Genomic DNA, 11087 nt, shown 5'->3' with positions numbered 1-11087 from the left:
ATTACAAACAATATCTTCTACATATTATCTAACAAAACCACATACATGTTTTTGTTCAAAATCCCATTATTCCATAGATTTATCATCCGACTTTTTAGAACCAAAAATAGAAAGATGCACTTTCTTCACAAATAACAAATGTTTCATTTTTCTCTTCCACAAATGGTAATTAGTACCATTCAAGCATATCATCTTTATATTCATATTTGTCTTCATCCTTCAAGCAAGTCAAATAGCCATTTAACCAAGAGCTCTAATGGGAATAAATACAAAAACACAATAACAAGCAATACTCGGCGGATATAAAATTCCCCCAACTTGCAAGAACTCGTTAAGAGCAACAAAAAATACATGATAACAAATTGATCAAATAAAATCGGGTAAAGAACACTGATATTTTAACGTGGAAAACAATTCAATGCAATAATAAAAACCACGGGTCATCCAAACCAAAGAAATAGTAACACTATAATGAAATAAATGTGCAAGAGAGTCTCGAAATGATGTAAAAATTGTGGCTACAACCAACCAAAATAACAAAACACTAAAGCTTACAAATGAAAAACAAGAAGGAAAACACCCCAAAAATCAGTTGTTGTGCGAGAGCACCTTTTCACCCTTTCCAAACATTGTTTTGACGATTCGACCGTTGAAAATGAATACCTGTATGTTTCGAACCTTTTGATCAAAAATCAGCCCGGTCCAATGGTTAACAAATGCACAATCAATGTTTTTTTAGATTGATTTGACAAAATAGACAATATAGTTTATTCTTCACTTTTCTCTTTTGATGGTTGTCTTTTCTTCAAAATAGTCTATCTCTTAAAACTAGAGCTGTCAATAAAACCCCAAAGTCTCAATCCCTTCTCAAAATACTCATATTAAGCCTCTAATATTACGTCCCTAATATTAGGATTTTAATTTATTATTCTCGAAAAAAAATCAAAAAAAATTCTCAAGAAAATCTAAAATATTTTTTTCTTAGAAAAATTTTAAATCATTTTTTTCTCGAAAAACTTTTTGAGCAAAATCAAAAAATTATTTTTCTTGAAAAACTCCATTATTTTCTCGAATAAAAAAAAATCGAGAAAAAATAAATACAAAAATGGTAAATCTTTTTTTATTGGAAAACTTTGAGAAAAAAAATCAAATGAGACGCTTTACAATAAGACCTCTCTTTAATTGAATAAGTAAGACACGTTACAATATTTAGACCTTTCTCCATATAAAAAGATAGTCCAATATCCAACATTTTAATTTTTGATGGCTAATAGGGCTATGTCAACAAGAAACTAAATATTACTTTTTCAATTTTCAAATGGGTGAATGCATTACTTTTAAGATGATATTTCTTCATTTATTATGAGGGTACTTGTTAACATTTTCTTTAAAAAATATAAGATATTAAGAAAATAATTGATTATTTAGTATAAAATAATAATTATAAAATGTATGCAACTTTTAAGAAAATAATTGATTGTTTAGCATAAATAAAGAAAATAATTAATTGAGTTTTTAATGATAAAATTTGATTCATTTATTAAAATATTCATATTAATAGTTGTTAGTTAAATAATCAAATGAATAGAGATACAATAAATAAAAATATTTTAATAAAAATAATATTAATATTTCATTAGTAATATAAAAAGACGTGTAATATAAGACAAATAAATATTACAAACAAAACAAAATCCATAATATCAAGTGGAGGGAGTATTATTTGTGCTTTACAAATCTACGGAATTGGAAGGGATTAAAATGCATTTAAAATTAATCTTTTCTTCATTATATTTATTTATTTATCATCATTATATTTAACAAAGTATCTGCACAGTTACATGTAAAGTTGTAGCATACTAAGATGATATTCAATTCAAGATAAAAAAACTGAATACAAAACTGATTATTTATTTATTCAGATATATGTACAACAAAGAATTACATAACAAAATAACATGTATCCTATACAAGCTCTATATAAAGAATCAAAGAATGATCTATTGTGTATTTATCACTTTAAGGAATAATGTGAGTACACTTGAGGAGAGAGGAGTGCTTGACATTATAGCTCTTCAAAATGTTGCTCTTGAAATTCACCTCCAAGTAGTTTTCAAGGGATCAAAATCGTACAGGTTGCAAAAACTACCACGTTTACACATTTGAGGACCATTTCCGTGTAATCGTTTCATACCAGAAGCTTTGGTATCGAGTCTTCAATTACGAATAATCATGCGAGTCATTATTGCACATGCACTCGGGGACAGGATACTTGGTGACGTCCCTACCGACTTTGCTAGTCCTGAGTTCCGGCTGTCCTAATGAGTTCTGGTGCAATTCCTTGACAATATTGTTAAACTCTGATTCAGGGAGGGAAGGATTCAGAAAATAGGGAAGCATTTGTCTTTTGTTTGGGGTTATATATTTCTTGTGTCCTGCATAGGCCCTGTGACCCTGAAATAACATTTAGGTTCAGATATTAGAAATTGTCATAAGAAGAATCTTACATTAAATATGTATGTATGATTACAAAAGATTATGCAACAGTATGTTAATTGCAAGTACTCTTTCAGTACTACTTATTACTTAACATATTTAGCCATATTTGAATTGCATGATTAGTTTATATAAGGTGTCAGCTCAATGGTAAGAGTTTGATCTTGTAACCTCAAGGCACAGAGTTCAAATCTCCTCGGAAACAAATGTAAAATGGTCACTGGTGTCACTTTAATAAACTAACAATTTCCCTATTTCTCATTCTTTTAAAAAAATAACATGATTACAATATGCAACAACCAAGCCTTATTTCACTAAGTAGGGTCGGCTACATAGATCAATCAAACGACGTTATAACAAGCATCAATGTTTATGTGAGTCTTAATTGCAAAGAATTATTAAACTTGTTTAGTCATACCTGAATTGCATGGCCCATATTTCCTCCATGAGATGGCATGAAAACATCACTCTTCTCAGAAACAATGTAATCTATGGCAGCCATTAGAGAAGCTTTCTTTGCAAATGGTTCTAGTTCTCCAGCTAAGGCAAGATCTTCCTTATTGTAAAGATGTGGAAACTCGTGGATTAATGGATTCAATACTTCTTTTCCACCCAATGGTTGTCCTCCTGCCCAATAAATTCTTGCATCTTTTGGAGCTCCTAAAGCTTTAAGCAACCTATAAATGAAAAACAAAAATCCATTAGAATAGCTTGTCACACTAACACTCAGAAAACCACTTAAATTAAATCTATTCAAAAGTAGAATAATTTATACAGCAGCGAAAATTGATTTTGTATATTTGATTATAGTTAAAAAGTGTGTTTAAGCTACAATTATTTATGTCCGGATACGTTCAAATAAAAGTGTTTTGAACAATAAATTTGAGAGCAAATATCACATTAGGAGACAAAAGCTACAAAATCTAGCATCAAGTTAGAATTAATTCTTAAAGCAAAATGAATTCTAATTGAGAATCCCCTAAAATATATCAACATTAATAATAAGTCTTCATAATTACTTTTGATTCTCCATAAAGTGAATCCAAACATGCACTTAATATTTACCTGGTAACGTCTATGGCATTCAAGGGACAAAGGCCAGCCATCTTTCTTTCATGGTAAGTCATGTTTGATCTTGCGGTCAAGAGCTCGGGCCGTTGTATCCTCTCATTCTTTACAATCTCATCAAACTCAGGACTCAGACCAGGTAAACAACCAGTCCTCACCCACACATCCTTTTCCATTCTTAGATGAAGAGCAAGGTAAGGTCCCTTGCTTTTCATTCTCTCAGCAATCTTGTTGCCAAGTTCTTGAACTGGTTTTGCAAACCTCAATGCACTAAAAGCAACCTGAAAAATATAGGTAAATTGAGAACATTTAGAATATGCTATCAATTGTCACACAAGTGAAGTTCCATGGTGTCAGTGTTGTGTTTTTCTTGAATTCATTTCTATACCTTGCATCGAAGTTTCTGAAGATCCGAAGGAAGATCCTTTGATAGCCTTGAATCCAAGCCGCGTAAAAGCAAAACACCTTCTCTGTTAAACTGCAAAGGACAACAACAACCATGTTAAACTATTGTTCAACAAGAACATGACTCTAGTTAATATTGTTTTACACAATTCAAAGCTTTCCTTAGTTAACAATCATTTAGTGAAATTAATTAACACAAAAGTAAAAGAGCTATGAGGCGAACACAAAGCGAACTATTCTTTTCGTTGAACTAAAAAATAAATTACACAAAAGCAGACAAGAACTTAACAACAACTTATGACTCAAACCAAAAGAAGCTAAAGCATACTGCAAAGTGTAATGCTAACAAGAGTAAAACATAAGAGTAATTAACTCTTACTCGTCTAAGATAGCGCGAACGGATCCAACTTGGGGTGACATGAAGGGGAGGGCTTCCCTCCACTGGCTTTGTCATCAGGTGAGTCGATGGCAAAGATGAAACCACCCTCACATCATTGGCAAGAACATTCTTAAAGTGTTCCAAATCAAATATATCAGCAAATTCACTGCAAAACAAAACCAATACCTATTAAGGAAAAAATAATAAATTACAACCAAAAAAATCCTCTTCTAGAATTCACAGATAAGGAAAAAAAATTAATCAACATTAACAAAGACACATGACCATTATCAAGAACAAAAAGATTGAAACTAGCTAAACTAGATTAAGCTTATGCTCCAAAGTTGTTCTTTATGAAAGATTTAGTCCAAATTTGGTCTTTATCAAGAACAATATTGAAACATGATAAATCCATGCTTAAACTTAGGCTTCAATATTGATCATTAGCAAGATTAAAGTCCAAATTCGTAACAACTAAGGCTTACCAAACTCTTCCTCAGTAGAAAAAATGATTCAAAAAGAGTTGATATATTTGGTCTGAAATTTGAACCAAATACACAACTTTTCTTGACTCATTTTTGCTTCGTTCCAGATGAGTAAAATTAACTTTACCTTTCATCTCCCCAAATAACATTGACTTGCAATATAGGAACAACCAAAGAAGCACCAAGAATCCTAGCAATAACAACAGCATCAACAATTTGATTCCTCTGCTGATTCAATCCTCCAGAAACAACCACCATAAGATACTTTCTCCTATTCTTCACAACCCCATCACTTTCTCTTCTATAATCTCTACTAAAATCCAAACAAGGCTTATAGCCTAACCCATCTGGTTGCTTCCAAAACTCACCCATTTCAACTCCCTCACTTTTTTCATAATCCATTTTTTCATCTCCACTTGGCCCTTTTGCTTGCAACATCACATTTGCAATCAAAGGCAATGAATCAACACTAGCATCATTAAAAATATCATCTTTCTTTGATGAAACAGCACCAAGTTCAGATTTTGAAACATACCCATTTGAGATTAAGAGGTTTGGAAGAGTTGTAGCACATGGGTAGGGAGAAAATGGTAATTCTAGATTGAAACCAAACTTGAACATGGCGAAGATACCAAGAAAAAAGAGAGTGAAAATGAAAAATAGTCTTTTTTTATTCTTCCATTTTGTTAAGATGAAGATGAACTTTGAGGAAGTTCTTGATGATGATTTCTTTGGTGATTCAAGAAGTGATTGAATAGAAGAAGATGAAATGGAATTGATTATTTGAGAAGGAACTGAGATGTATGAAAGTTTCTTTGCATTGTTCTTTGACTTGGCCATTGAAATGAAAAAGAGAGTTTTTTATTTTTTGTTTTTTCTTGTTCTCAAGATTTATGATGCTTTGGTTTTTTTATATGAGAAAGAAAGAGTCTTTGGTTGAACCAAAGTTTTGGTGTGGTGTGTTTGAGTTGTTAATTATGTGTTTTTTTTAATTGAAAAATGGAAAGAAAAAAAAAAAGAGAATAAAAAGAAGAAAGAGAGAGAAAGAATGGTTAGAGAGAGAAGGGGCGGCGGGAACACAACGCGTCAATCAAAATGGAGCTGCGGTTTGACAGTAATTCATCATTCATTCATTGCAACTATTGGTTATATTGATTGTTACTCGTTTTCTAAGTGCCATTTGTTAAATGTTTAATGGGAATAGATTCTCTTGTATTTATTAATACTTTGTTTTAAATTTTGAATTAAATATATTAATTATTTTTAAATAATTTTATTTATATTTTGATACATAATATATATTAAATTTTATATGAAATATTGAAGTATGATCTATTAACATTCAAGATTATTCTATATTAAAAATAACGTGTTTTTTGGTTTTATTAAATAGGTGAGAGATTGCATTTTTACTTCACTTAAAGAGATGATCTATTCCCTTGTTTAATAACTTAATTTTTAAATATATTGATATTATTTAATTTGTTAGCAATTAATTTGTCTTTATAAATATGTTGATATTAATAATATCAAAAAAGGTTGATATTTAACTACATTCATTAAAAATGTTGATATTGTTACATTTTCTATGTTACTATAGATATCTACTTTAAGTTGTACACATTTTCAAAAAAAACATAATTTATGTTTGTGAAAAACTGATTAATTTTATTGATTTTAATGTTAAAATAAGTATTATATACTTTAATAATTTTAATAATTGCAATTATAGTAAAGTAGTTGGATAAATTGAATTATAATAAACAATAATATTTAATAAAAAAATATTTTACAGGTAATTTAAAAACACATATAATTTAAAATTAACAAATATATATAGTGCAAATGAGATATTTAGTATGAAATGATATAGGTAAATTTATTAAAAATGGATATTATATATTTTTATAAAGAACAAAACTTAACTACTTTTTATGTGGTTTTTAACTTAACCATTTATGATTTTATTAAATTTATAATTTTTTAAAATTTATTATAATTTCAAAAGATGTATTTTATGTTAAAAGTTATAAAAAAAAGACTTAAGAAAATGTATTTAAGATTTTTTTGTATAAATTTATTTTTTATGAGGAATTAATTTATTCTTAATTATAAAAGAGGGCAATTTTTATTAATTGTATGGCTATAAAAAATAATTATTACAGAAATTTCTTTAAAAGCAATAAGAAAGTTTTTAAAAGGGTTTTATGTTTTGGGAGAGAGAGTAGTTCACGTTTTTTGTGTGTGGAGTTGATAGTTTAAAAGTATGTGTTTGGTTCTTTTTGTAAATAAATTTTGTTCGTTAGGGATTATTTTAGGGAATAAAACTCAGCTTCTTTTCACTTCTTTGCTCCTTTATCACGAATATATTTAGGTAGAATTTTCTACCAAAATTAGGTGTATGAGGTGGTTAAATTTTGTTTTTAATTTATATATTAATAAAATAATATTTGATGATAATTTAAAAATTAAATTTATCAAATTAAATTTATATATAATTAATAATATTTTTAATATAAATAACTAAATTAATTGTAAAAAATTTATCTTCAATTTTATTTTTGAGTGATGTCTTAATAATTTTTATTGTTAAAAATATTTTATTAAAAATTATAATAAAAAACTAAAAATATTAAAACAATATAAATAGATATATTAGGTAATTTTATTTTTTTGTTTTTTTTAATTTTATTATTGATAAAGTCATTTTTTATAACTAAATATATTTTATTGAAGTAGTTACTCCTAACAAAATATAAGTAATTATCAATTGTATTATGCGAAGTTGATAAATCTAAAGTTAAATTAATGTTAATTCCCATTAACTTTTTTTATGAAAACCATTGACATATAAATCTAAAGTCAAATTAATGTTAATTCCCATTAACTTTTTTTATGAAAACCATTGACATATTTTTGTTACTGATGATCAATTTTTCTAAATTAATGTATATTCAGCCAATATTTATTATACCCACCTCATATTTTGAATTCATCTTGAAGACTATATATTGTGGTTACGCCAAGTTAATTGTCCTATACTCTTATGAATAGCATATATTAGGCTTAGACTTTTTCCTTCATAAATTTGAACTTCCAAATATTATCAATATAAATAGATATATTAGGTAATTTTATTTTTTTTGTTTTTTTTAATTTTATTATTGATAAAGTTATTTTTGATAACTAAATATATTTTATTGAAGTAGTTACTCCTAACAAAATATAGGTAATTATCAATTGTATTATGCGAAGTTGATAAATCTATGTTAATTTCCATTAACTTTTTTTATGAAAACCATTGACATATAAATCTAAAGTCAAATTAATGTTAATTCCCATTAACTTTTTTTATGAAAACCATTGACATATTTTTGTTACTGATGATCAATTTTTCTAAATTAATGTATATTCAGCCAATATTTATTATACCCACCTCATATTTTAAATTCATCTTAAAGACTATATATTGTGGTTACGCCAAGTTAATTGTCCTATACTCTTATGAATAGTATATATTAGGCTTAGACTTTTTCCTTTATAAACTTGAACTTCCAAATATTATCAATAAGATTTAAAGTTTATTTAGAAAAGTCAATCTATTAATTTATAATAAATAATTTATAAATTTATTTGACAAAAATATTTTTATTTTGTAAAGGATATAATTTTATAAACTTAAAATATATTTTAAAATATTAATTCAAGTAACATTTGAACTTATAACTTATATTTTTATTTTTATTTTACTCTTAATTATGTAATTAAAATTCATTATTACCCTTTATAATTTATTTAAATTCAAAATAAATTAGGAATGTTATAGTTGGATATGATACCAAATATCACCTCTATCAATTCAAAATAAAGAAAAAACAAGAGACACATGTGTTTATTGTTATGTTTCATTATATATATATATATATATATATATATATATATACACACACATGTGTTTAATGTTATGTTTCAATTTTTATATCAATTAATTTTTATAAAGTATAAAAGCTTGAATCTTAGTAAAAAATACATGAATCAAAATAAAATTAATTTAATTACTATAAATAAAAGACATATTAGATTAACAAATTTTAAATCATCAATTCTTAGATATCTTTGACACTTAATTCAGCTTAAAGGTTGCTATACCAATTAAATATATCAATCAAATAGACAATCTATAGGGTTGCTATACCAATCAGATATTTTATTCTTAAGACATTTTACTCTTTATCCACTATATATTATTATATTATTAACTTAATTACAGATTAAGTTTTTTTATTTTTATTAATTTATTAAATTGGACTCTTTATTTTAGAAGTTGACGGTTTATCTTTTTAATATTTTTAATTTAATTTAACTTCAAATCTTTTTAATATTTTAAGTTTAATTAATGACATGTGAATACTTAATACATTTAGGTAGTTCGATATCATAGAATTATATGTCATGTCATTTAAAATATGTTAAATTATCATTTTAAAGTTCAAAAATTTAAGTGATAGATCAAAAGTGTCGACTTTTAAAATAAAGGAAGTAACTCTATAAATTAATAATAATAATAATAATAATAATAATAACAATAATAATAATAATAATAATAATAATAATAATAATAATAATAATAATAATAATAATAATAATAATAAAAAGACCAAAACTACAATTAAACGTATAGTATTATATCTATTTATTTTCTCTCTCTTTATTTCTCTCTCAGTATAAGTTATTATATTGTTGTATATGTATTTACTCTTTCTCTCAATTAGTTAAAGGAAAAATATGTAATTCATTCATTATGTGTCTCTTCAATATTTTCAACATAAAATATGGTCATTTACGAATAAATTATTTAAGAGAAAAATATACATTTGATTATAATTAGTATGTTTATTGAATATTTATTTATATAAAAGTGTAAAAAATAATAGTACACTAATTATAATTTATTGTACAAATCTTATGCACGGGACATATATTAATTAGCAAAAAGATGGTCATTTACATGTTAATTCATTAGAAGAGAAATATGTATTTGATTAACTTTGCGTCTTTTGAATATCTATATATTATATAAGAGATAATTATTAAAAATATTTTTCATTAATCAATATGTTAAAAAATTATCATTTACATATCAATTAATTACAAGAGAAATGTAAATTTGATTATTTACGTATCTCTTGATATATAAGATGAGATAGTTATTAAATAGTAATTTCGTATCTCTTGATATATAAGATGAGATAGTTATTAAATAGTAATTTCAATAAAATGAGTAAATTATACACGGATACTCTATAATGATGTTGTTTTTATGGTAAAACACAATTTCAATGCATATATAATACATTGAGTATAATTTAATATACAAATTATACACATGGAAAATATTTTCCATGATAAAAAAAATTAAAAGATAACTTTTTTACTTAATAGTTAAAAGATAAATATATAATTGATTATTATTGTATTTTTAAAATATTTATTTGACAAGAAATGCAAGTAAATTATAATACATTGTATAATTGATTGTATAGACTATACATAAATGTGTATATTTAAATTTTTGGATAAAAGTATATGCAGAAAATTGTTAATGTTGATTATAATTTATTGCAGAAATCATACATGGAGAAAATATTAGTCTATCAATTAATAAGTAAAAAGTGACAACTCACAAAAACTCTTAAATACATTAACTAAAAGAGAGATATGAATTTCATTATTAGCATATTTTTTATTTATTTTTTGGATAAAAATAAAGAAAATTATAATACACCAATTATAATTTAGTACACAGACGATACAGAAGACTAATATATTTTATTTACCAGTTAGCTAAAATATTAAATTTGTATTCTAATAACATTACTTTTAACTAAAAGATAATCATTCACACATCAATTAACTTAAAAAAATGTATATTTAATTATCTGTGTGTCTCTTAAATGTCCATATACTATTTATAAAGACAATTATAAAAGAATAATATAAAATGGATGCACTATGTATTAATAATTAAAAAGTAATTTACATCAAATGACAAATTTATAGACTGATATTCATTCTTCGATGATGACGTTTTTATGATAAAACACAACTTCAACGAATTTATAATACATCTACATCTATTGTAATTTACAATACAAATCAAACATAATATTAATGTTTGTCATTGTAAATAAATTAAAATATAATTTTTTATAAGTCAAAAAATTAAAAGATAAAATCGTATTAATGTTTGTCAT

General features: G+C 25.3%; 1 protein-coding gene across 1 annotated transcript; it reads right to left on the bottom strand.

The window, feature by feature from the left end:
- Nucleotides 1–1891: 1891 nt before the first annotated feature.
- On the bottom strand, nucleotides 1892–5799 carry LOC101508791 (O-fucosyltransferase 20-like). The gene is made up of 6 exons (XM_004506452.4): nucleotides 4961–5799; nucleotides 4349–4514; nucleotides 3953–4042; nucleotides 3562–3845; nucleotides 2915–3173; nucleotides 1892–2454 (listed from the first exon to the last, which is right to left on the bottom strand). Exons 1-6 carry the CDS (start codon nucleotides 5671–5673, stop codon nucleotides 2221–2223), a joined length of 1746 nt encoding a protein of 581 aa, XP_004506509.1. The 5' UTR covers nucleotides 5674–5799; the 3' UTR covers nucleotides 1892–2220.
- Nucleotides 5800–11087: the final 5288 nt, after the last annotated feature.

This window comes from Cicer arietinum, chromosome 6 (genome assembly GCF_000331145.2).
Source record: "Cicer arietinum cultivar CDC Frontier isolate Library 1 chromosome 6, Cicar.CDCFrontier_v2.0, whole genome shotgun sequence".
Taxonomy (NCBI): domain Eukaryota; kingdom Viridiplantae; phylum Streptophyta; class Magnoliopsida; order Fabales; family Fabaceae; genus Cicer; species Cicer arietinum.
The sequence above is the reverse complement of the archived record's forward strand: the minus strand, read 5'-3'. Positions and strand labels throughout refer to the sequence as shown.